At 42.9% G+C, this 27,765-nt stretch overlaps 1 protein-coding gene across 1 annotated transcript in view; it reads left to right on the forward strand.

The window, feature by feature from the left end:
* Atp7a (ATPase copper transporting alpha) overlaps positions 1-10,342 on the forward strand; it is a 117,167-nt gene extending 106,825 nt beyond the window's left edge. The window contains 6 exon segments of the mRNA XM_028886391.2: positions 1,498-1,644; positions 1,969-2,111; positions 3,772-3,975; positions 4,418-4,535; positions 6,072-6,174; positions 7,004-10,342. Of these exon segments, the coding sequence (XP_028742224.1) occupies positions 1,498-1,644; positions 1,969-2,111; positions 3,772-3,975; positions 4,418-4,535; positions 6,072-6,174; positions 7,004-7,286 (998 nt within the window). The 3' untranslated portion in view covers positions 7,287-10,342.
* The last annotated feature ends 17,423 nt before the right edge of the window (positions 10,343-27,765 follow it).

Below are 27,765 nucleotides of genomic sequence, written 5' to 3' on the forward strand. Positions count from 1 at the left end.
TTAATTTTTAAAAATTAAAACACAAGAGTCAAAGTCATGCCAAAGTTAGTCATCTGCCCATTTAGATAGTATCAAGAAGACAAGAGGAACGATACTGGAGACAGGAGCAGGAGTCCAGCTTTATAAAAGTTACATTTGGATGTCTGTTAGCTATCTAAGTGTAAATATCATATCAATGGAATATTAGGTAGGCAGTTTTCTACAGGGGCCTGAAGATCCCAGGGAAAAGACTGAATTAGAGAAACAGAGTTTGGAGTCATTTGCTTTGTAGATCTGTGGCATTGAGTACTATAGTCACTAGTTACATGTGATTATTTAATTTTGAGTTAATTAAAATTTACTTTCATGTAAAGTCCAGGTCTTTGATCATTTTGGCCCTTAATAGCCACATGTGTTGGCTAGTGGCCATCGAATCAAACAGCAGGTATAGAGCATTTCCATCATTGCTGGAACAGCTGTTCAAACCTCACTGGGTTTACTGAAGTCAAGGTCACTGGTGCATTGTGGGAATAGTTTATCGGAATAGTAGAGACTAAAGCTTTATTTGAGTGGGTTCACAAAAAAATGGGAAGTGGTGAATTAGAGCCAGCTAGGAGGGAAAATACTTGTCTTGTGTACAGAAGCAGAGAAGTGTGACAGCTAGAGCAGTGAGCTCGAGAGAGGCTTTTTCCGTTTCTAAAGACAGGACAATATGCAGCAGAGAGTATAGAAAACTGATTATTCATGAAGGAGAGAAGCTCTGGAATAGGCAAAGGAGGGTGACCTAGCATACAGGTAGAGAAAGAGATTGCCTTCAGCAGGTACAGGCTCTGCCTTTAACAGAGGGAAAACAAGCTATGTGCACCTAGGAGGTACAGGAGCTGGGGAGGTATGGCCATGAGAAGTCCTCTTATGATTGGGGGAGCATCTGAAAAGGGATTTGAAAGGAGAGAAGATTTCAAATAGTCATCTTGAAGAAATAATAAGTGAACTAGGGACATGCAGTCAAACATCTATCCCAACAGAACTAAAAGGCTCACTTAAAATTAGTGGTTACCAGTTTAAAGTGAGACATCAACATATTTGCATATTTACATTTAGCCACATTAACTACTGATGCCCAGTTAAGTGTTTGAATTGTGTTAGAGGGTCACAGGGAAAACCTCAGTAAGAAGGGAACCTCTGAATCCCCATCTTGCTGGAGATTGAATTTAGGCCTTCCTTCACTCATGCTAGGCAAGTACTCAGCCACTGAGTTATATCCTTAGCCCTTGAACAGTATGATGGAATTTGCTATTTGGAAAGAAAACTTAAAGACCTTTGAGTGATGGTAGCAACATGGATTCAGAGGTATATGGAAGAGCAGAATGTATCCCTAGAAAACTTGAAAAATCACTGTTATAGGTTATATTCTACCAAAAATGCACTGTAGTGACTGCAAGGTTAGGCAGGAAGAACTTGCCTAAGATGGATTTAAAGGTTAAATAAGCTCACTAAATGGTTTTTCTGTACTTCTAGATGCTGTTGATACTCATCAGTACAAAGTCCTCATTGGTAACCGGGAATGGATGATTAGAAATGGTCTTGTCATAAGTAAAGATGTAGACGATTCCATGATTGAACATGAAAGAAAAGGTCGGACTGCTGTATTGGTGACAATTGATGGTAAAGTTTCTCTGAAATACTCTATGACACAATTGTGATTTCAGTCATTACTTTATGTGTCTGTAGGACTTCAACTATGAGTTTTATTCCAAAGAGGCTTGAATTCAAAGTTGAAAATTAGCAAAATATGACTATTGTTAACAAAGGATTTCCTTACCAGCTGTTGTAGCACATGTACTTGGGAGCCTGAGATAGGAGAATCAGAATGTCTTGAGTTAAACTAAGCCCTCAATGGCTTAACAAAATCCATTTCTTTCTGAACTTTTATTCTGCTGTGTTATTCTTCTTTCACCATAATCTCTTTTTCTGCTGCTCCTGTATCAGATGAGCTGTGTGGCTTGATAGCCATTGCTGATACTGTGAAACCTGAGGCAGAGCTGGCTGTCCACATTCTGAAATCTATGGGCTTAGAAGTAGTTCTGATGACTGGAGACAACAGTAAAACAGCTCGTTCTATTGCTTCTCAGGTAAGGAATTGGTTTACTTAGTTATTGAGATGGGCACATGTGCTAACATCTCATTCTAAATACACGTTTTCTTTCTTCTGTTTAATTGCTGAGAAAGTCACCTGACCTATTGTTTGCATTATCTTCAAGTAGCTATCCCTAACTGCTTCAAAACCATCAGCATGGTATGGTAGAAGGAGCTTGTCTGTTACAGACGTAATTGAAAAGGTATTCGCTTAGCTTGTGGGATGTTGGAGTGACACTGCACACTGGTTTCTGTTGATGCTTCCTTTGAAATGGTACACCGAGTTTTCAGCCATGCTGCCAGTCCTTCAACATCACCTGTTGTGAAAATGACAGCAGCTGCATGCACTTTCTTCTCTGATCCATTCTGGATGCCACCAGCGGAACTCTTTTCTTTGACCTACCATTTTTCTTAACCGTACATTTGTTTCACCTCCAGAATTTTTCAATTAGAATGCCTTCTCTCCTCTTCTAGTGTGTATGTATATAGGGGGTGTGTGTCCATGCATGTGCCACAGAATGTGTAGGTCAGAGGGCAAACTTGTGGGAGCTTGTTCTTTTCTTCACTGTATGGATTCTGGGGACTAAATTCAGGTTTTATCAGACTTGATGATAAATACCTTTACCCACTGAGCCATCTTGATGGTCCTCTTCTAGTAAATAACAGAAGGAATATGAGAGTACATTCTTCTGTAAGAATATGAAGATTGTAAAGAATTTGTTCTGGGGGAGGGGGAATGGCAGAGCAGGAGCAGAGATGGGAGGGGGATCTGTGGTTGGTATGTAAAATGAATAAATATCTCAGTAAAGAAAAAAAAGAATTGGTACCATTTCCACATTCTCTGTCAAGTTCTCCTCCCTTGCTTTTATGTATGCATGTATACCTGTATACAACTATGTAGTTCTGCTTTTTCAGCACTAATTGGATCATTTTATAGTGTATTCAATGGTTTTTATATATAACAATATTTCCTAGTTCTTTGTTCATGTCTTAGCCTATAAAATTATTTCATTCCTTCTAGATTGCCGCATGAAATTCTATAGTATGGATGAATTATAATTTATGTTACCATTCCCCTAGTGGTGGACATTTAGGTGGTTTTGAATTTTCTGTTTTTGTAAACAGACAGTAATGAATATCCTTGACATCTTTGGACATGAAAGAGTCTGTCCAGATATAGTTAAAAGTTGATTTTCCAGAGCAGATGATGTGCACACTTCGATGAATGCTCTGCCCCTAAAGACAGTGTCATTCTGTACATAAGAATGCTTATTGGCTGTAGGTATGGCTCAGCCATTTAGAGAACTAGCTGTTCTTGCAGAGGACCTAGGTTTGGTTCCCAATACCTATTGGTGGTTCATAACCATTTTTTTTTTCTCACAACCATCTTTAACTCCAAATTCAGGGCATCCAGTACCCTCTTCTGACCTCTGTGAACACCAGTCACATGTGTATGCTTACAAACATGCCGGCAAAACATTAAAAATAAATAAGTATTAAAAAGAATGCTCACTTCTCCACATTATCAATGGATATTTTCAGTCTTTTAAATGTAAACATCTGGCAGGTTAAAAATGATGGCTCATTACTCTAAGCTCAGCTTTATGTATAGTGCTCAGTATTACTTCCTGAAATGAGTTGATTTTCTTCACATAGGTTGGCATTACTAAGGTGTTTGCTGAAGTTCTGCCTTCCCATAAAGTTGCTAAGGTGAAACAGCTTCAAGAGGAGGGAAAACGGGTAGCAATGGTAGGAGATGGAATCAACGATTCTCCAGCTCTGGCTATGGCAAATGTTGGAATTGCCATTGGCACAGGCACAGATGTAGCCATTGAAGCAGCTGATGTGGTTTTGATAAGGGTAAGTCCTGGAGCGGGCAGTCCTTATACACTAGAGTGGGTCCTGTGTCTGCAATCTGAGGAGTGGGACATTGCTGACATGGTTGGTGGTAGTGCTGTAGGGCACACTGTGTAGTGATCCTGCATGTTATGTAAACATTCAGTCCTTATACACTAGAGTGGGTCCTGTGTCTGCAATCTGAGGAGTGGGACATTGCTGACATGGTTAGTGGTAGTGCTGTAAGGCACACTGTGTAGTGATCCTGCATGTTATGTAAACATTCAGTCCTTATACTAGCACACAATCTCTTCCAAACTTGACTCAAGGCTTAGCAGTATCTGAAGTTTGTACTGACTTCACCTTGTATCCCAAGGCATATGTAACCCCCATTGTACACAGTGACAAGTAGAGAAGTTCCTAGTGAAGTTAGTCTCACTAATATCACCCATCTCTCTCTTCTCAGAATGACCTTCTGGATGTTGTGGCAAGTATTGACTTGTCAAGGAAGACAGTCAAGAGGATTCGAATCAATTTTGTCTTTGCTCTAATTTATAATCTGGTTGGAATTCCCATTGCTGCTGGTATGTGACTTTTAAACAGTTTTCACTTTTGTGGTTAAAGTCATTAGACACCTATCATATTAGAAGAATTAGATTTAGTTTTGACCTTAGTTTTCACATATACTCTTTTAATTTGGTGAGAGGTGATATTAGAACTGGTAATGTTCAACAAAGTTCATTACAGCTTAAGAATTTATAAAAATTTTGGTATTTAAAAAAAAAATCCAGCTGGGTGTTGGTGGTGCACGCCTTTAATCCCAGCACTCAGGAGGCAGAGCCAGGCAGATCTCTGTGAGTTTGAGGCCAGCCTGGGCTATAGAGTGAGATCCAGGACAGGTTCCAAAGCTACACAGAGAAACCCTGTCTCGAAATAAAAAAAAAAAAAATTTCCCTGCAATGTTATAATTTGAAATTTTTCACAAATGGGTAAACATTGAAAAAATGGTACAGAAAATCTGTGCCTACACACACACACACACACACACACTTAAAATTAAAAATAAGCAGGGCAGTGTGACTCATGTCTTTAATCCCAGCATTTGGAAGGCAGAGGCAGGTGGATCTCTGTGAGTTCAAGGCCAGCCTGGGCTACAGAGTGAGTTCCAGGAAAGGCGCAAAGTTACACATAGAAACCCTGTCTGGGGGTGTGGGGAGGCTTTGATACAAAACTAAAAATAGAAGGATGAGCAGTGGTGGCGCACGCCTTTAATCCCAGCACTCAGGAGATAGAGGCAGGCGGATCTCTGTAAGTTTGAGACCAGCCTGGTCAACAGAGTGAGTTCCAGCACATCTAAGGCTACACAGAGAAACCCTGTCTCAAGAAAACAATAAATAAACAAACAAATAAATCTATTGAAACCAAATGTGTTTCGATATGGTAGCTCACATCTGTAATCCCAGCATTTGGGAGGCAAAGGCAGGAGGATAGCAACAAGTTCAAGGATAGCAACAAGTTCAAGGCTAGCTTGGGCTACATAGCTTGTTCTAGTTGTCAGAGCTACCATGGCAAGACATTGTTTCAAAAAGCATAAATTGATAGATGGGTAGATAGACTGACAGACAAATAGATCTAAATTTTTAACTGAAAACAAAAACGTTGGGCCAGGTATGATGCTGCATGCCTGATTTAATTCCAACCTTTGGGAGACAGCACTTACACAGTTCTCTGTGAGTTTGAGGCCCCCTAGGGCTTCATAGTGAGAACCTATCTCAAAAAAAGAAAATATTCAGAAAAGAGAAAAGAAAAAGCACGTGTGTGTGAATTAGTAGAGTATGAGCTCCGGTACTCTAGAGAACGAAAGAATATCCACCTACAGCTATCAGGATGCAGCTGTTTCTCCCCTGGGATGCACCCTAGGGAAATTCTTAAACATGAGTAAATACGGACAAGAACATTCATGACAGCACTCTACTAAGGAAAATTTGACAGCAGCAACACAAATCTCCACAACCAAGAGGGTAAAATGCTGAAGAAATAAGAAAATAACTTGTGCATGTGTGAGAAATGTGTTGGTAATTCATTTAGTACTACCTACTCTGATCCCCACTTGTTTGCAGGAGTTTTTCTGCCCATTGGTTTGGTCTTGCAACCATGGATGGGATCTGCAGCAATGGCTGCTTCATCTGTTTCTGTAGTACTTTCTTCCCTTTTCCTCAAACTGTGAGTATGATGACTTGCTCATATTCTAACATCCAGTGTTTCTTAGTATGGTTACCCAAGTAAGATTGTGTGTATTGATGTGTGTGTGTAAGTGTGTGTGTGTGTGTGTGTGTGTGTGTGTGTGTGCGCGCGCGCGCATGTAAGAATGTACATGTGTGCACATGTGTGTGGAGGAGGTCAGAGGTTGACATGGGGTGTCTTCTGTTTTTCTTTACATTATATTTTGAGGCAGAGTCTCTGACTGAACCTAGGGTTCAGCAGTTCAGCTAGACTGGAAACAAGTCCCCATGTTCTTCCTGCTTCACCTCCCTAGTACTAGGATCATAGGTGCAGGCCATCACACCCAACTTTTATGTGGGTGCTGGGGATCCTAACTCAGGTTCTCATTCTTGTACAGCAATCATTTTACCTGCCGAGTCATATCCCAGACTCTTAAACAATTCTTAAGAATTATTAGGTAATGATTAATAAATATTGTGTGTGTGGTGGTACATACTTGTATTCTCAGCACTCAGAGGAAGGGGCGAGAGAATCAAATTTTCCAGGCTAAGCTACATAGTAAAGACCCTGTCTCAAACAAAAAGAAAAAGCTAAGTAGTTGTCATTTTATGTAGTGGATGTATTGCAGACACAAGCCCAGAAAGTCGTGAAGTATCATACACTAGCTTTGAGAAGTGGGAGTTTGGTTTATGTGACACCATGAAGTCAATTGCAAGCAACTTTCTTAGCAGTAGCCACCTTTGCATATCTCATGCTGGGCAAATCTCCTTTTCTTTGTGCACATAACAAGCATCTAGTTAACATTTGGTTGCTTTAAACTTATGTCCAGTTACAGGAAACCAACTTATGACAATTATGAGTTGCGTACCCGAAGCCACACAGGACAGAGGAGTCCCTCAGAAATCAGTGTTCACGTTGGAATAGATGATGCCTCCAGAAGTTCTCCGAGACTGGGCTTGCTGGACCGGATTGTCAATTACAGCAGAGCATCCATAAACTCACTGCTGTCTGACAAACGCTCCCTGAACAGCGTGGTTACTAGCGAACCTGACAAGCACTCGCTTCTGGTGGGAGTGGGAGACTTCCGGGAGGATGATGACACCACGCTGTAAAAGGCCTGGGGCGATGCTGCTCGCTGAAGTTCATGTGCACTGACGCAGCACTTACGTTGTCACGGAAGATCTCGTGTCGGCCTCATGCTCTTATGTACAGGATCTACCTGAGTTGTGTTAATGGCAAAGTATCTTTCTCAGGGCAGGAGCTCTGAACCTGGCATTATCCAAAACAAATTCCCAGCAGTTTTTGTTTTACTAGGGACAGAGGATAGAGCAGCAAGTTTAGAGCAAACTCTACAGTTAGAGATTGCTGACCTGCTGCTAGTATGGCAAATCATTATTTGACCAAAAGAAGTGCCCAAAGACAGGATGATTAAAAATGTGAAGATCTGAGAGCATGAACCTGAGGATATTCTTGAGCCTGTATCCTTGCCCCACTGGGGAGCAATGGCTTTCCAAGCACTGCACAAAGCATCTAGTTTAGAAGGCAAACAGTTGCAACTGTTTCAAAATGGATGTGCCTTATTTATTGTGGGTTTGCTTTCACCTCATAACACTTGCATCCTTGTCCTGTAGTTCTGGGAGCCTCCAGGATGGCTTTTGTCAGCTTTCAAGTGAGCCAGCTTTAGGTGGGTTTTCCTTGACTAAAAATAACTGACCGTAATCACTTGGAGTGAGGCAGGAAGACTGCAAGTTCAAAGCCATCCTGGGCTATATACACTAAGACTGTCTCAAACCGTTTTTGTAACTGACAGTTTTTCTGAAATCTTCTCTTGTTTCATTGTGTCACTCAGAAGACCTTAAGGCATGCAGAGTCCCCTACCCTCCAGTTTCTCCGCTGTTGTCAGAAATCTCACATTCTTCCCTCAGTTTCCCTAGCTCTGTGCTAGCTTTCAGTTCTTCTCTGCTGAGTCCAGCTTTGTTCAGACTGGAGCCTATCCATCAGTCCCCGTCTAGAAACTTCACATGTGAGCCTCTTTCACTGAAAAATTCGTCAAAGATTAACACTATTATTTTAACACATATGGGCCATATCAAAGTACCTGAGTTCACTAAATTCTTCTTTTAGGATACAATCACTTGGCTGGTATATTATAATTTAATAAAAATTTAGTTACCTCTTCTGTTTTAGATAATTTGTCCAAATGATTTTAGAGTACTGTCATACAAAGCTGCTTTTATCAAAGTACACAGCAAACTGTAAAATAGAAATAAGAAAATCCCTGATTCATGATCTGTTATAGTCAATTCTATTTTTTTCTTGTTCAGAACATTTGTGCTTATAAACAAACTCCTACTCTTTATTTACATGCCATACTTTAAGCCAATAGCACAATGCCTATGATACATGATTTCTGCCCCCAAAATGTTCATTTCTCCTTTTCAGGTCACTATTGAATAAAAAGTCATTTTTATGGAGCAGAGTTTAAAGTGAATGGAGAACGGTTCCCCCCTCCGCCTCTTTTCTCTCTTCTTCCTTCACACATCTACATGTTTACACTCTTCAGTGCTATCTTTCCAGATCTGGAGAAGACCTAACTTCTGTCCAGCTGTCGGAGAGAGACTTTTGATGAAGGTGCTAGTAATCTAGAAAGGCAACCCTGTTTTATTATGTTTAAACTATTGTAGACTAATCCCTATGCCATCTTGAGAGTTTGAGTTTGAATATTTGTTTCTTAATTCTAGAGGCCCATCGTAACATAACTCATTGACTCCTAGAAGAAACAGCTAATACTAGAGATGTACAATAGATTTTCTTGCTCTGGACCCAAATTGAGAATAGAAGTCCCCCAGCTCTCGGCCAGTTATTCCTCTTATGCATGTGTTATTGAGTCCTCCTCTTGCCTCCACATAATGTTATTGGACAGTGTGAATAGCATTTCAGTTCTCACTACCAGAAAAAAAAAATGTGTTTGAGAGAAGCTCTCTTCCTAGGAGGGCGGGTTCATTTAGAGAGGGGATCAAGCACATTGCCTTCAGTTGGCCACTAACCTTGGGTAATGAGTTACTGTTGAGAACAGGTTTTGTAAGTGAGTGTTCACATGTGTGTGTACACACACATCATACACAGAGAGAGAGAGCGCACAGAAAGAAAGTGGGTTTCTATTTGATCTGCTGTGAGGCTCTTTACCCTTTCTTTGCCGCTCTTCTGTACTCACCCAGCAACCATTCTCTCTGTCAGAAGGCATTGTGGACGTTTTATTGTCCAGTGCTGATGCGGACTCAGCTAGGGGGCACCTTTAACTTCACTATCCAAAGATGCCTTTTGAATTTAAAGATGAAAACACAACTAGAGAATTTACTATTGTAGTTTTAAAAGTATAGTTGTTGGTGTGAAGTAGAAATGTTGCTTTTCCTATTTTAGTATCAACATTTTAGCAAGTTAAATTTGATGCCTTATGAACAAATAATTTTATATTATGCTTTAATTTTTTAAAAAATTATTCTTCATTCAGATATACAGAATGTTTGAAATAGCACTATAGACAAGATGTTTCCAAAAATGTGAGTGTGCATATCTTTTCTGTACTCAGCTTAAAATCAAAAAGATGTAGTAGAGGATTTTTCCATTACTTGTAGATTCTGTTTTAAATTTATTTTTCTTAATATTTATTTTACTCTATGTTATTTTCTTTGGATGAGGCATCTGGTTACAGGTTATCCCTTTTTAAAAAACATACATTCCTGACATCACTCCTTTGGATTATTTTGTTTTCTGTATTTAAAAAACAATTTCTTTACCAAATATAAAAATACAGATCTATACCAAATCATTGCCAACTTTAAACTGACTTTCTTAAGTCCCTTGGTCTGGTATGAGTAACCAGATAAAACAAAAAGCATGAAGTCTTATTTCTCAATCACATGAGCTTTTTAATGACATTGATAATAAATGCCTTTTATAGCCAGAACCAGGTGTCTCTACCTTGTGTTTTTAAAGAAATGTTTAACCACGTATTGTAAAACTTTGGTTAGTATCCAAAACAGGAGCGGACAACTTTGTGCAATATTTGTTTGCTGTAGTCTAGTTTGTTTTTTCTCATGCGCATGTAATTGATATTCTGCCGAAGATGTGCCTTCAACTTTATAATTATAGTGTTGTAGAAAAACAATGGTGTCAAGTGTCACTATGTTCAATCATCCGGCTCCCTCTCCCAGCATTTCCACACCACCCTCGTGTTCTTTGCGGTTCTTTGGATATTGTTTCAACTGTAAATCCATGGTGTGCTAAGATCAGAGGTGGTAGCACACATTCACTAGGAGGACAAAGTCTAGTGTCCTTCAGATCCCACTCATCTGCCACTGTCACTTAGTGAGAAACATGACTATGCATGGCCTATTCTTTGTGATGTCTAACCTAAGTGAGCTTTTCTCCATTGGGGGAGTCCTGAGTGGCGTGAAGATCCAATTTACTGCATGGACTTTTCCTGGGGAGATACGAGTAAATGTCTACTCATCCCCGATAGGGCACTGAGAACAGACCAAAGTAATGAGTGCACCCAAGCTTGCTGAACCAGTGAGCTTACTGGGCTTACTTACAGGCATATAGGTGACCCCAAAACAGCTTCACTAATTGAAGTCTCAGAGCACAGCTGTTCTATCACCTCCTGACACTGTGCAGCTGGGCAGAATCTTGTACAGCTCGGAGGGAGGTGCAGGAGCCAATGGGTGAAATATAAGCTGAGGGTGTAAGGACACGCCCCACTCTTCTTGATGGAATGACTGGCCAGATCTTGAGATTCTTTGGAGTAGTCACAGCTGCCATGCTTGGAGGACAGTATCCAACATCACCTAACATCCCTTCCCATACCCTTCATGCCCTTGAATTTAAAAGGTTAGTTTGAAAACTCACTTGTGAGAGATGATTTCTGCCATCCACATCAAATACATGGGATAATTAAGTCAGAAAAGGGAAGCTGGCCAGGAGGATGGACATCTCAGGATTTTACTCTTTTTTTTTTCAAGACAGGGTTTGTAGATGTAACCAACCGTCTTATTAAATAAGAAACACAGAAACAATGTAAAAGAGAAAGCCGAGAGGTCAGAGCTCAGAGCTAAATCTCACCCTTCCTTCTGCTGTCCCAGCTTCGCGAAAAGAGACCTACTTCCTGTCGGTTCGTTTTTTTATAGTATGTTGTTCTGCCTTCTCATTGGTTGTAAACCCAAACACATGACTGCCTCGTCACTGTCTGAATGTACAGCCCCCTAGGTCTTAAAGGCATATGTCTCCAATGCTGGCTGTATCCCTGAACACACAGAGATCTTATGGGATTAAAGGCGTGTGCCACCACCGCCACACTCTTGCTATGGCTCTAATAGCTCTGACCCTGAACACACAGATATCTATGGGATTAAAGGCGTGTGCCACCACCGCCACACTCTTGCTATGGCTCTAATAGCTCTGACCCCCAGACAACTTTATTTATTAACATACAATCAAAATAATAATTCTGTACAATTAGATTACCACCACAAGGGTTTCTCTGTGTAACAGCCCTGACTGCCTAGAACTCGCTTTAGATCAGGCTGGCCTCAAACTTGGAGATCCGCCTGCCTCTGCCTCCTAAGTCTGGGATTAAAGGCGTGCGTCCCTGCCAGTGGGATTTTACCCCTACGGAGTTCCCATTTCCCATCCTTTTCTACCTGATTGAGAAGGCTGTGCTGTGAGAGCAGCAGTCCGGTCGAGGAAGTTGCAAAACCTTCCAGGTTTCCTGAAGTGAAGGAGCCTTGGTGCTGGAAATGCTAGGTTAAGACTCAAAGGACCTCACAGAACGAGGATAGAGACTGAGAAGGAGAGTTGGCTCTCCACTTTGACGAGGACCTACCAGCCTTGCTGTGTGTTTTTCTCTCCATTTGTGGACATGGATCGTGGATTGCAAGGGAGTTACAGAAGGGAAAGTGCCTTTGTTTGTTTGTTTGGAGACAGGCAGGCTCTTGATTATGTAGCCTTGGCTGGCCCGGAACTCTCCATGCTTGGCCTGGAACCCACAGAGATCCACCTGCTTCTGCATGTAAAGGCATGTACTGACTGAAAGGGAAGGAAGGCTCTTGGCCAGGATCAAAGAGCTAGATAACAGCAGCAGTAGTCACAAGCAGCTGAAAAAATGATCATTTCTGTGCAATCTGGATCTCCTGGGAGAAGTTTGAAATCAACTCAGCAGCCTTTGGCATTTTGGACCTGTTGCCCTCAAAGTGGCTTCACAGTTTTAATTGTCACCACCCTCTGTGCCCCTCAGAAATCCAAGGCTGATTTCTGTAAAGTGAATCTGTAAACTTCTGATCTGTAAACTGAAGTGCTGTCCTCACCCAATCAAAACTCTGAGTTTCTTCATTGCCAAGTATAATCAAGTATAACAGAAAAGCTGAGGTTAACTCAATCCATTCTAAAGGATCATGACTGTTAGAAATGGCCAGAGGTGTTTGCAATTCATTTAAAAAGCATGCTCTTCACTCCAGATGACTGTAACTACTGAAACGACAAGCAGGCCATGCATGTAGAAGAAATTATTTGGGGCTGGTATGTCTGGTGATCTAGCTGGGCATGGCATGGTGGCTCACACCTGTTATTACAGCACTCAAGAGGCAGAGGCAGGAGAACTGTCGTGTTTGAGTAGCTGGAGTTACATATTAAGTTATAAGCCAGCTTGGGCTACAGCATGAGATCTTGTCTCGATAAAGTTGCTATCATACAATCTAGGAGATCCAAAGTCCAAAACGGGTGACAGGGATAAAACCAGTGTTAGTAAAGTAAAGTTGTGCTCCCTTGAGAGGCTCTGAAAGTGTCTTGAGGGATTTTGGCTTCCAAAAGCTGCCTGCGCTCCTTGGTTCATGGCTCCATCACTGTACTGATCCATCTTCTATTCCCACAGCCATATTTTATACTGTCATCTCTAACTTTCTGGCTCCTCTTCCAATAACTTGTGAGATTGCTTTGGGTCCACACAGATTATCCAGGGTGATTCCCTCAGGCCCAGATCTTCAATTTAATCATAGCTGCAAAATCCCTTTTCTACCAAAGGTACCAAAGTCATAGCTGCTGGGGATTGGGACCTCTTTGGGGTCCATATCTTGGCCCCTACCATGGTAACCATGGTCAAGTTCTTTGATGTGGCCTGAAAGTCAGTTCCCTCAAGTACAAAATGAGAACAATACTGTCTACCTTGTGGAGTTGTGAGGCTTACTGAGAATGGAAGCGGTGTTCCTTTTTTATGAGGCAGAGTTGGTGTTTATTAAAGATAATTTAAAATAGATTTTAAGCCTGAGAGTTATGAGAAAGAGAGACATTCCAGAAGAAAGTAAGGCACACCCTAGAGTGTGGGTGTGGACTTCTCGGAGAGAGACTCACTGGAGGGGGTATTGCAAAAACATAGTGGTTTCTGTTACTTCCTTGGCCTGAGTGCAAGGAAAGAGAAACTGGCCATGCCACTTGGGCATGTAGGTCCTTTGCTGGTACGGAGCTATTAGAGTTATTAATTGTGTACATCACAAAGAGATTCCCTTGCCTTTAAGAAACCTTCCTATAGTGTGATTTGAGGGGCACCAAAATACCAGCCTCCTTGCCCCACATACTCCCAACAGCAGCCATACACTTTTGGGTGCTTAAATTTAACATTGTTAGCCTTCCCTTTTCCTCCATAATTTTTGCTCTTCATGTATGTGCCAGTTGCACTAAAATAACACTGCCACATTGAACTGTAGCAGAGTACATTTCTATATTTAAGATCATAACTTTTTTGTTGTTGTTTTCAATACAGGGTTTATCTGTGTAGCTTTGTGCCTTTCCTGGAACTCACTCTGTAGACCAGGCTGGCCTCGAACTCACAGAGATCCACCTGGCTCTGCCTCCCAAGGGCTGGGATTGAAGGCATGTGCCACCACCACGGGGTCTTAAAGAGAGAAAGCAGTTCTGATTCCAGAGAGCAAAGGGGGCATTTCGTGCTCTTAGCGGTTTTCATGGTCAGTGAGCAGTTCAGTTCCATGCTAGATAACCCTGACCTCATGCTAGAAGTCAGGAAATCATGGATTAAAATCTAGCTACAATTCAAGTCTGTCTTGGGTCTGTCTGAGCAGTAGGGAACGTTGGCCAGGCCTTGTAGCCATGAGCAAATCTGAGAAAAGTCAACTCTGTGAGAACTCAGGAGTTGTAGCATACCTGTATGTCAACTCCCTGGAGAGATCTGCAAGGGGCATGGCCTGACTTCAGGGAGAAATAAAGGCAACTAGAGATTTGTGATCTAACAGCACTGTTACATTTGGGCTCCTCCTCCTCCTCCTCCTCCTCCTCGGCCTGTCAGGTAGCTCAATGGGTAAAGGCACTTGCTGCCCAAGCCTCATGACCTGAGTTTTTATTCTTGGAGCCCACATACAGTTGGAAAGAGAAATCTACTCCAATTTTGTCCCCTGACCTCTATGTGAATGCTGTAGCATGTATGCAAAACACACACAAGAATAATTTTAAGAAATCCATTAGGTTTTGCTACTCCCAGGGCGGACCCGAGTGCTAGCATCACCTGGGGGCTTGTGAGAAATTCAAGTTCTCAAGCCCCAGCCCAGACTGAATAAACCAGAACCTGCCTATTGACAGCCCCAGATGACTTGTGTAAGCATGAATTTTAGCAGCCAGGAGGTCAAAACAGGAGGACCAGGTCTTAAGATGCTTAAGACCCTCTTCCTTCCTCCAAAAGAAGACACCCACAAAAAGGCAGTTAGCACGTGACAACACCGACTCTGTCTTGGGATGAATTGGAAATGCTCATAAATCTGTCAAGGACCTGCCTTCAGTAGTAGCTATTTGTCTTTCTCCCGCTCTCCTATGAGTTCTAGGTAGAATGTACATTTAAAACTTGCCCAGATATTTGTTAAAATGAAGGTTCTTTATTCTTTCATCCATCCAATAAATATTGGATGTCATTGTGTAACAGGCACTGTTCCAAATGTTAATAATCATACATTAGAGCACAAAACATTAACAACAAAAACCAAAGCATTGCCCCCGGGGGGTCTTAGATTCTTTTGTAGTAAGACAAATGATAAACAAAATATTTACTATGATAGATGATAATAATTTGTATTAGTTTTCTGTCACTGTGATAAAATATGTGGAGGGGATCTATTCATCTTCTGGAGGGGGAGTAGACAGAAAGACAGAGGTCCCCCTGTGGTGAGTGGGAACCATCTTTTCTGTTCGTCTGGGATCTCTCCCGACCTCCTCCCAGAACTGAGTGGACAGACAGCATACAGAACGAATGGGCGCCACTTACTGTCCAAATGGGATTACAGCCATTAAACAGGTAACACAAGTTCAAATTGAGTGTCATGTGGTGTTGAAATGAGCAAATCTGAACTCAGTAATGCAAGGGAGGCTGAGTGAGAGCTGGTACAGCTCAGAGAAGTGTTGCCCCTCAAAGCTCTGAAGGCACTGAGATTCCAATCGAGAGCTATCCTTGGCATAGCAAGTCTGCAGGCCGCAGGCTTCCGCAGCCGCTGATCGGAAGTGGTGGGTTGCTGCCACATCAGAGCCTGCAAATTACCTCAGAATTCCTGTCTGAATCTGAGACATGGAGTTTCAGAGGCTGAGGCAGGGCTGAGGAGTCCCTTCTGCCTGCAGGGTGCTCTGAAGTCCCAGAACTGTCCAATTTTTGAGGAACACTGATTGGCTGATTATCTTACTGCTCCCTGCCAATATGGGAATAGCTGTCAAAAAGTCCCCACAATTCCGGTTATTCTGATGTATTGGTGAAATTATTAAGGCCACTCCACGTAATTAAAAGGAAATTTATTTAATGGCGTAACTTACAAATGAAGGGATAGGTGGGTTGAGGGTTCTGGGTAAGATGCAGCGTAGTCTGGCGGTGTTCTCTGGAGAACTCTGGTGAACTCTCCTCCATCCACCGTCTGGGCTCCCAGCTGCAAGAGAGCATGGTGCATCCCGATCTCAGGTCTTCAGGGCCCTCCCTTGGCCCTGCCTTGTAGGCGTGATAGTTACCAAAGCCTCAATGGGGGTTGGAACTTCCAGACCAAAGCTGGCATGGCTACCCACTACACTGGTGGTCTTTGTAAACCCGCAGCTGCTCTTTGTCCAGCCTGGTAGTGCTTGGGCAGAAAGCTCTGCCTTGGAGAACATTTTAGGTACAAACTCTAGCAGCCACCATGGGAGAAAAATGAACAGAGAAGGGGACACAGAATACTGGAGTTGCTATTTAAGATGTTCACAGACTGAACCTCTGGAACCCACTGAAAGTCTGGCATTTGAGAAAATCCTTGAAGTAAGTGGGAGTTTGCCGTGAGGAGACACAGGAGAGGACCACTAGAGGAGGATGATACTATATGAGGCCCATACTTTAAAAGATTTCTGCTGTTTATCAGAAATTCAAATTGAACTGATTGCCTTGTTATTTTACCTGGCAGGCCTACTCAGGAGGCCACAGCAATAATCATGCCCTGGAGGCAGCTCAAATGGGGCGGCAGCACTGGACGTGGTTCTGGCCCCTGACTGGATTATAAAGTAGGAGAGAGAAGAGTCAAGGACAACTCCATGGTTTTTGGTGTATTAAGAAGGCTGTGGCCAGGCATGGTGACTCTTGCCTTTAATCCCAGCACTCGGGAGGCAGAGGCAGGCTGATCTTTGTGAGTTCAAAGCCAGCCTGGTCTCTATAGTGAGTTCTAAGATAGCCATGGGTACATAGAGAGACCCTGTCAGGAAAAGAAAAGGTGGTGGTTAAGTGGGTGTGGGGGGACACACCTGTAGGCTCAGCTACTAGCAGAAGTGGTTGCTTGACCCAGGAAGTTCAAGGCCAGCCTGGGCAAGACATAGTGAGACCTTGTCTCAACAAACAAACAAGGCTGGGGTTACCATTTACTAAAATGGGGAAGACTATAGGTCGAATGGTTTGGGTTTGGGGGCAGAAGAGAAAGGAAGAAAGGGGAAATGTTCACTTTTGGCTATACTTGTGATATATCCATAGGTATCCCAGAGGAGATGTCAAAGAAGCAATTGTATATATACAATTCAAATTGTGAGATATATAGACTACAAATTCAGCGTGTGAGCCTATGGGGACCATTTCGAGCCACCACAGTGGGTATTCCAAAAATACATTTGGAGTGGGGCTGGAGAGTTGACTCACCCATTAAGAGCACCTGTTACTCTTGCAGAGGACCAGGCATGCACATGGTATACAGACATCATGCAGACAAAACACCCATACACACTAAACACAACAACAACAACAACAAAATAAACCTTAAAATTTTCCCCAGTTAAAACGGATGGGATTTATTTACCTTTAATACTTTTCTTTGTGGTGCTGAGGATTGACTCCAGGGCCACTGAGCTGTGTCGATGACCCTTCATCATTTTTGTCCTGAGGATCACCTAAACTTGAGATCCTCCTGTTTCAGTTAACAGAATCCCAGGTGATTTGTGTATCAGTGAATTCCGAGCAGCTTCAATTAGAGGCATGAGCCATTGGGCTTGGCTGCCATAATACTTCTATTCCCTTCCCCTGCATAATCTGAGTAATCTGCAGTTTATAACTAAAGGAAACCAAGTTTCTCAGTTCACACTTGTGATAACTTTTTACTGCACAAGCTTTGGTAAAGAGGAACTATAGTTCATAGAATTATGTCCTTTTGTATGCCAGTATTAGCCACAAAATTCATTTTGCAAGAGATTTGAAAAGCAGAAGTGAAGCAATATCTCCACAGTGATTTATTTATTTATTCATCTATCTATTTATCTATCTGTCTGTCTGTCTGTCTGTCTGTCTGGCTGGCTGGCTGGCTGGCTGTCTGGCTGTCTATCTAATTATCTACCTATCTACCTATCCACCCACCCACCCACCCACCCCCCACCCACCCACCACCCATCCATCCATCCATCCATCCATCCATCCATCCATCTATCTATCTATCTATCTATCTATCTATCTATCTATCTATCATCTGTCTGTCTGTCTGTCTATTCTGGGAAAGTCGGTGACTTGCCTGGAGCACCAAGGTGGATTTCACGAGTTGTTGCTGACCACTGGCTCACCTTGGTGTAGGTGGCACCTGGGCCCACAGCTCATCAGCCACTGATAAAGCCCTCTAACAGACAGTGGTAAGGCCAGATCATGTGCAAGTGCAGACCTGTGATGAAGGCGTCACTTTCCCTTCTCCCTCAGCCACCCACAGCAGCTGGAGAGACAGTGCCTGTCACATTTCTCCTTAGCACCCTTAAGCACACACACATTTCTGTGCAGGAAAGAAAGCCAATCTCAAGAGAGACAAAATGGAAGAGAAAATGCTTTCATTGGAAGATTTTCATATTTCAATGTGGCATTTTAATAAGTGATGCTTTTTTCTTGTTGTTTTTCTTTTCCTAAATGAAATCTGCTGTGTGATGTCCTGTATGCTGTGAATATATGTTGCTATGAATGATTGATAAATAAAACAGTGATTGGCCAGTAGCCAGGCAGGAAGGATAGTGTAGGCGAGAAAAGGAGAGAGGAGAATGCTGGGTAAAAAAAGGTTGAGACAAAGAGAAACTGCCAGCCGCCACGAAGAAAAACAACATGTTAAGATACCGGAAAGCAACGGGCGGTGTGGCACATGCCTTTAATCCCAGCACTCGGGAGGCAGAGCCAGGCAGATCTCTGTGAGTTCAAGGCCAGCCTGGTCTACAGAATGAGATCCAGGAAAGGCGCAAAGCTACACAGAGAAACCCTGTCTGGAAAAACAAAACAAAACAAAGCAAAAAAGATTCCGGTAAGCCACAAGCCACACGGCAAGTTATAGATTAATAAAAATGTTAATTTAAGATATAAAAACAGCTAACAAAAAGCCTGAGCCTTTAGGTCATACAGTTTGTAAATAATATAAGTCTCTATGTGTTTGCTTGGGTCTAAGGGCTGTGGGAGCCAGACAGGAACAAAATAACTTCAACTACAGAAATCTCCTATAGTTATTCTCTTAGGGACAACTTATGGTAATGTTTGGTAGGTGCCTGTGGTGGTTTGAAAGGAAATGATCCCCATAGGTTCATAGGGAGTGGCACTATTATGAGGTGTGGCCTTGTTGGAGTAGGTGTGGATTTGTTGGAGGAAGTGAGTCACTAGGGGGTGGACTTTGAAGTGTCAGGTGCTCAAGCCAGGCCCATTGGGGGAATCACACTGTGAAACCCAAGTTTGCATTTGTGTTAATTAAATAAAATTAACCTTGGGTCAGGAGGGTGCATTAGCAACTAGTTGAAAGAAAGTAGTCATAGAGCCTCAGAGGGCATCTAGGAGAGATAGAGACACAGGAAGTAGTAGGGTGGGGCTTGGAGTGGCACAGCCTTTTCTGGTTCGGCAGAGTAGAAGCAGGGGTCTTCTGTGGATGCCAGCAAGGAGAGAAGGTTAGCTAGTTGCTACTCAGCTTCTCTGAGCTCGCAGGTTTTCACCCCAGCCTTTGACTCTTGAGTCTTATTCATAATTAAAACGATATAGATTTAGTTAAAGCTACCTTTAGCAACAGCGAAAGGGCTGATGCCTGCAGGAGCAGAATTCTCACCCAACTGCAGCCTAAGCAATGAGGCCACTGCTAGAGAAACAGGCTGGTGACTTCAGACTTGCAATTGCTGACTGAGACAGCAGTAGATTAAGGCACAGGTCCTGTGCCGAACTTAAAACAACACAGACCCAGTATGGCAGTCTCTTCCTGCTGCCTGTGGATTCAGATGTAGAACTCTCAGCTTCCTCCCCAGCACCATGTCTGCTTGCATGTTGCCATGCTTCCTGCCATGACAAAAAATGGACTATACATCTAAACTGTAAGCCAGCTCCAGTTAAATGTTTTCCTTTATCCAAGTTGCCAAGATCTTGGTATCTCTTCACAGCAATCGAAACCCTAACTAAGATAGTGTCCTTTGAGATTTTTCTTTTACACACAACCAAAGCTCAGCATAAGTGCTTTTTCCCTGTGGCTGAGTGACTGAGGTAGTGAAATTTAGCAGCCACTAAGTTTTTTTCACTCTGGAGACAGTCCTCACCCACAGAGCATCACCCTCCTTGCAAGGCATTGGCTTGGTTAGCTGCAGCTTTTGCTTTAGGAAAGTAGCACAATTGGGGGTGGGGAATGTAGCTAAGGAAGAGCACACACTTAATATGATAAGCCCTACAGTTTGATCTCCAGCACCATAAAAACCCAACTCTGTCCACAAAAATATTTGAAAAGGAACTGTGCTTTTAGGTACAAGGCAACTCTTCTGAAGGAAACAAACCAGGCAGCCAACATGTTGTAGAGGTGCAGATTCAGAATCAATATCCTTTATCTGTGCTCTGGGAACGTGCAGGAGACGTGGTTGAGATGAGTATACCAGCCGGGCGGAGGTGGCGCACGACTTTAATCCCAGCACTCGGGAGGCAGAGGCAGGTGGATCTCTGTGAGTTCGAGGCCAGCCTGGGCTACCAACTGAGTTCCAGGAAAGGAGCAAAGCTACACAGAGAAACCCTGTCTCCAAAAACCAAAAAAAAGAAGAAGAAAGAAAGAAAAAAAGAGATGAGTATACCATGAGTCACAGAACTTCCTGTCAAAGCTTCGTGGGAAGAAAGTCATATTTGCTCCAGCTACAGGCTTAACCTGTCATCTCCACTATACTTGCTTATCAGCAGATGGATGCTTTTGCAGCAGGCTGCTCTTGGATGTATTGGCCTTCCTGCTTGTTGCTCTAAGGTCACCATCTGCAGGGGCTGTGTGAAAGTGACCTTTAGAAGCTCCCTTCTTCTGGCCAGGCCAAGTGCCTGCCCATCAGGGTCTGCTTCTCATAGTTAGATATGGACTTTTAACCTTGAGAATAGCCAGGGAACAGAGAAGTGAGCTGAGAAATGAGGAACTCACAATCTTATCCTTTGACCTGGCAGAATAATAAAATATATATTACGGATCATCATCAGAGAGGCTTCCTCTGGCAGCTGATGGGAGCAGATACAGAGATTCACAGCCAAACATTAGGTGGAGCTTGGGAAGCCAGCAGAAGAGGTGGGGGGGGGGGTTGTAGGAGCCAGAAGGGTTGAAGACACCAGGAGAACATGGCCCACAGAATCAACTAACCAGCGCTCACAGGGGCTCACAGCGACTGAAGTGACAATCAGGGAGCCTGCAGGGGTCTGCACTAGTTCACTGCATATATGCTACGGTTGTGTAGCTTGGGGTTTTTGTAGGACTCCTAACAGTGGGAGTGGGGTGTCTCTCACTCTTTTGCCTGCTCTTCGGACCCTTTTCTTCCTCCTGGGTTGCCTTGTCCAGCCTTGATATGAGGGTTTGTGCCTAGTCTTATTGTATCTTGTTAGGCCATGTTTGGTTGATATCACTGGGAGGCCTGCTCTTTTCTGGAGAGGGAAGAAGAGTGGATCTGGGGGAGAGGGAATGGTTGTGCAGAACTAGTAGGAGTGGAGGGAGGGGAAACTGCAGTTGGGATGTATTGTATGAGAGAAGAATAAATAAAAAATGAATAAAAATAAAATAGTGATTATATGCATATATATTATGTACTGGGGAAAAATATATATAATGTACCAGGAAAACAACAGAGACCTGAAGTCTTCTGGGCTCTTAATATATGATTTGATTGTCATTTTTGCTCACCAAGTGTGGTTGAGGTCATGGAAAACACTAGTGGAGCTTGCTCTTTTCCATGGGCTGACCCAGCTAAAGATAAGATTAAAGTTACTTTCATCTTCTTCCACCTCGTTCCTATATCTCTAACCTTGTTAAGTAGTCTAATCTCTGAGCAGAGAATCAATTCTCTCACATGGCAACTCATTTGAAACTACTTTTTGTGTCTGCCCCACTTCCCAGAGCTCTTAAAAGGCACACTATTCACCTGGGCCCTCCCTCTTCAGGTTATGTGACTGCCATATCCTCTTAATATCCTGACTTCATGTAAAACCAACTTTGATAAAGTCCACTTGAAAATGTAGTTCTGCAGCTGGGTGGGTAGCCCAGGGGGTAAGAGTGCTCGCTGCACAAGCATGAGAAGCTGAGTGCAAATCCTTAGCACTTACATGAAGAGCTGGGTGTGGCCATGCATGGCTGTGACCCCAGGCCTGGGGAGACAGACACAGCAGGATTGCTGGGGCCACCAGCCTAGCTCCAAGCTAGGTGAGAGATTCTCAAGGGGACAAGACAGACAGTGATAGAGCAGGACAGCAAACATCCTCCGCTGGTACCCCTGAAACCATGTGTGCACATGCCACATGCAAATTAAAAATATAAAGAAATTAAAAATAGAATATGAAAATGGTGGTCCTCACTGGGAACGTATCTTGGTGGAGGGATGCTAGTTTGATATGTACAAGACCCTAAATTCGCCGGGCGGTGGTGGCTCACACCTTTAATCCCAGCACTCGGGAGGCAGAGACAGGCAGATCTCTGTGAGTTCGAGGCCAGCCTGGTCTACAGCGTGAGTTCCAGGAAAGGCACAAAGCTACAAAGAGAAACCCTGTCTCGAAAAACTTAAAAAAAAAAAAAGACCCTAAATTCATACCCAGTACTTCTCTCCCCTCTTCCTCTTTCCTTGCCCTTCTGTATGCATGTATGCATGCATGCATGCATATATGTATGTATATATAAGTCAGTGGTAGAATGTTTGTCTATCGTGTATAAAAACCCCACTTTAATCTCTAGCATTAGAAAAACAAAAGTGAGTTCTAAACCAGCCTGGTCTATGGAGAGAGACTCCCATCTCAGAATACCAAGAAATAGGCCCTTAAAACTGTTGCAGGCGAGCCGGGGGTGGTGGTGGTGGTGGTGGTGGTGGTGGTGGTGGTGGTGGTGGTGGTGGTGGTGGTGGCGGCGGTGTACACTTTTAATCCCAGCACTTGGGAGGCAGAGCCAGGCTGATCTCTGTGAGTTCGAGGCCAGCCTGGGCTACCAAGTGAGTTCCAGGAAAGGCGCAAAGCTACACAGAGAAACCCTGTCTCAAAAAACCAAAAGCCAACCAACCAAACAACAACAGTTGCAGGCTTACCACTGCCAAACTGAGTGAGCCCACTGATGTTAAAGTTTGAGGGAAACGTTGCTAGTGAATAGCTCATCTAAACTTGCTAAATATTCTTCAGTTGGTAAACTAGTGAACAGGCTTCCCACTGTACCTCGGGAAATAATCTCTTAATTGTGAACACACTCATACTTTTGTCAAAGCATTTAGCAAATATTTATGGTCTACTACCTTTGGAAGCCAGAGACTAATTCCTGTTGATCTCCGGCATAGCTGAACATAGAAGTTCATGGAATGAGGAGGTTCACTCCTTTAAATTCACCCTGATTAAACTGTGCAAGTTTTCCAGGGTTATGTGAGCAAAGTGGATGGGCGAAGTTTTGAGTCTTCATACTCACAATAATGTTCTTTTGGAGGCTGAGGCTGTGGCTCAGCGGTGGGGCACCAGGTTGTTTAAGGACCACCCCCAGCACTGCCAGAAGAGCTGGGAGTGAAGATCTGGAGCTAGCAGAGGCCTTCCAGAGTGAACCCCTATGAGCACAGCTTGACAAGCTGCTCACTTCAAGTCTTTCTTTTAAATGACCCAGTCTGAATTTTGCCAGAAACTGCTTCAAATCAACATTTCCCACTTTGCTCCTGTGATTGCCAGGGCAGCGCGTCTTCGCTGTAAACTACTGCAGTTTCACATCTGTTTCCTCAAGAAATCCATTCATTTTTGACAGGAAAAAAAAAAAAAAGCAGAAACAAAACAGGAATGAGGCACATCTTTTTTTTTTTTTTTCTGTTGCAAACAACAGTATACCATCTGTGTCCTTTTCCTGGTATCTCACATTCCAGAGGAAAGCACCTCGTTATTTTGTTTTGTTTTCAGTAACAAGTGTGTCTGTGTGGTTCTCTTTTATTTGCTGGAGGCTATATGCTTCTCTCCACTTTCTGTTCTCAGAATTTCCCCCATTGACTTGACAGAATCACACGTGGAAGCAAATTTATCAGGCTATCCTCAGAATCATTTTTTATTTTGTCTTCTATATCTTAGGTTCTTAATTCTTCACTTTCTTTTTTGTAAATATTCTTTCCAGTCTTCACATTCTTTGGGGATTGTATCCCTTTTTTACACACCTTGGGTAGGAGATTATACTAAGTTTTTTCCTACATTTTTTGAAGATGATGATGATGATTATTATTGTTGTTATTATTTTGGTATTTTGAGACAGGGTTTCTTTGTGCAGCCCTGGCTGTCCTGAAACTTGTTCTGTAGACCAGGCTGGTTTCAAGCTCAGAGATCCACCTGCCTCTGCCTCCCAAGTACTGGGATTAAAGGTGAACACACCATACACAGTTCTATTTTATTATTTTTAATTGTGTGTATACACATTTCCTGGTATACACATGTGAAGGTGCCCTTAGAGGCCAGAGATGTCAGATCCCCTTGAAGCTGGAGTCACAGGAGGTTGTGAGCCATGTGACATGAATACTAAGAATTGACCTCAGGTCCTCTTAACTGCTCAGCCATCTCTCCTGCCCCATTTTTCCTAATTTTTTGAAGTGTGTTTTCATAATATTGAAGCTTCACATATAAGAGAATCAGTGTTATTTTCTTTGAATTTCGAGCTTAAAATAATATAGTCATGTTTTTCCAAGGCTCTGGCCTATTCCATATCTCCAACCAATTCTTGTCTTTCCATCAAAACTCCAGACTAGGCATTCCGCTAATACTTTCTGAGAAAGAGAAATGCATCAGTTTCATTAAAAATAACATCATTGCTCTTATTTTTACTTTATTCTTTCACAAATTCATCTCTCTCTCTCTCTCTCTCTCTCTCTCTCTCTCTCTTTCTCTCTTCCTCTCTCTCTGGTCATATTTCTACGTTATTCACTCTTATCTGCTACCCCTCCCACCACATACCTTCTTTTTCAAATAAGTTCCTTTCCTACCTTATTTTTTAGAGATTTGATTCAGTGTGTGTGTGTCTATGTCTATGCCTGTGTTTATGCATGTATATGTGGATGTCCTAGGAGAGCAGAATAGAGCATTGGATTCCCTGGAGTGGAGTTACAGGGGATTGTGAGTGTGTTGGTTGGAAAGAAGATTGCCCTGTGACATTATTAGGAGGTGTGGCCTTGTTAGAAGAAATGTATCACTGTGGGGGTGGGCTTTAAAGTCTCCTATACTGAAGATACCACCCAGTGTCTCAGTTCACTTCCTGTTTCCTGCCCAAGACTAGGACTCTCAGCTACTTCTCCAGCACCATGTGTGCCTGCATGCTGCCATGTCCCACCATGACAATAATGGACTGAACCTCTTACTGATTCCCCCCCACACACACTGGATTTCTCAGTATAGCTTTGGAGCCTTCCTGGAACTCACTCTATAGCCCATGCTGGCCTCGAACTCACAGAGATCCGCCTGCCTCTGCCTCCTGAGTTCTGGGATTAAAGGCATGCACCACCACCGCCCGGCTTGGACTGAGCCTCTTAACTGTAAGCCCCTCAATTAAATGTTTTCCTTTTTAAGAGTTGCTGTGGTCATGGTATATATTCACAGCAATAAGAACTCTAAGACTGAGCAACCTGGCATTGGTACTGAGAACTGAACTGAGGTTCGCAGGAAGAACAGGAAATGCTTTTAACCACTAAACCATCTCTTGAGCACCTCTTATCTTTTTTTTTTCACTGTGTCCCACTGCATTTAATGAATGTTGCATTCATGAGCATGGGTAGGGGGTTGTCTGCTTGAGCAAAGACAACTTACCAGTGCCTACACCACTGACGAATATGACTCCCTTCTCCCAGCAACCACTAATCACCTGTAACTCCTCAAGGACGGGAGGGTCCTTATGAGCCATAGCTTTGTTTTCATTTTATTTTTGAATACTAATCATCCTATTTTGTTTTGTGATGCTGTGATAAACACCATGACTACAAGCAACTTGGGAAGGAAAGGGTTTAATGAATTATACACTTCCAGGACACAATTCATCACTGAAAGAAGTCAAGGCAGGAATTAGGACAGGAACTCAAGTCAGGAATTTGAAAACAGAAACCATGGCTGAATGCTGTTTGCTGGCTCGTTCACAAGCTCATGATTAGCTATATACAGCTCAGGACACTAGTTTAGGGATGGTACCACCTACAGTGGGCTGGTTCCTCCCAAATCAATTATTAATCAAAATAATGCTCCAGAGACATGCCAACACTTGACTTCTCTCAATGATGAATTGTGACCTGGAAGTATAGAATGGATTAAATGCTTTCCTATCCAACTTGCTTTTATTCACTCAAAATAGCTTCCAGAAGTCCCAGAAACTGACCAGACTCACTAGCCCCTCCCTCCCCAAGAGTAAACAGTAAAGACTACAGAGAGTCACTCTCAGACAAGTCAAGCTGCAAAGAAGACCCAGACCATACCAGCTGTCTGGAAGACACAGAAACCAGCCACATTTCCTGGAAGGGGCTTAGGCCAGCGGAGTCACTTGGAAAGGACCCTCTCCAACCTGTTGGTGCAATGTGCTCCAGGTTCCCAGGTTTTACGAGCTGTCACCTATGCTTGGGTGGGCTTCAGTAATACAGCTGTCTTTGCTTAATTTCTGCTCTTCTGTCATCCATATTTCTATCAGTAACTCCAGAAAAATGAATTGGTTTCACCAAGTTGGGCATGGGTGCAATTGTTCCTTTGGTCTGCTGTGGGGTCCCTCTCTGAGGTGAGCAGCTGTGTGTGACACATGCTGAGTCTCCCCAGGAAAAGTCTGCCACAAAACAATGTTTTACTTAGGTTCATGTCCTTTTTAAGGTGAAATAATATTGCATGTGTGTACATAGCACATTTTGTTTACCTGTATGTGGGTGAACATTTGAGCCACTATGAGCATGGGTACATAAATATCTATTCAAGTCTATATTTTAAATACATTTGATTATATATCAAGAAATAGACCAAGCATGGTGGTGCATTCCTTTAATCCCAGCACTCAGGAGGCAGAGGCAGGCAGATCTTTCTGAGTTCGAAGCCAGCCTGGTCTACAGAGAGAGTTCCAAGACAGCCAGGGCTATGCAGAGAAACCCTGTCTCGAAAAACAAAACAAAATTAATTGATTGATTAATTAATTAATTAAAATAAAAATTAAATGAAAGAAGAACTGATTTGAAACAACCAATTGCATAAACTTGTCGCGGTGGTACACTCAGCACTTAAGAGGTGGAGAGCTGGAGGACCAGAAGTTGAAGGTTTTCCTTGGCTACATAAGCAGTTTGCGACCAGCCTAGGCTAGAAAGCTGGTGAGATGGCTCGGCAGGCAAGGCTCAGCAGGCAAAGGCAGGTACTGCTTCAGTTCCTAGTGGAAGGAGAAAACGGACTCCTGCAAGATCGCCCACCTCACACACAAATAGATAGAGACATGTTTGTTTAATTTAGCAAATATACGACTGTCTTTGACATGCTCTCTCCTCCTGTCCATATTACAGTTTCAATCCAACATGAAGCAAGATGGCTCTGCCTTTGAACTATGTTAAGAAGCTTCCAACTTGCTACTCCCAGTGTTCCCCTAAGGTCCAAGCAAGCTGACATCACTGTTGTCCGTT

The sequence above is a fragment of the Peromyscus leucopus genome, chromosome X (genome assembly GCF_004664715.2).
Source record: "Peromyscus leucopus breed LL Stock chromosome X, UCI_PerLeu_2.1, whole genome shotgun sequence".
In the NCBI taxonomy this organism is placed as follows: domain Eukaryota; kingdom Metazoa; phylum Chordata; class Mammalia; order Rodentia; family Cricetidae; genus Peromyscus; species Peromyscus leucopus.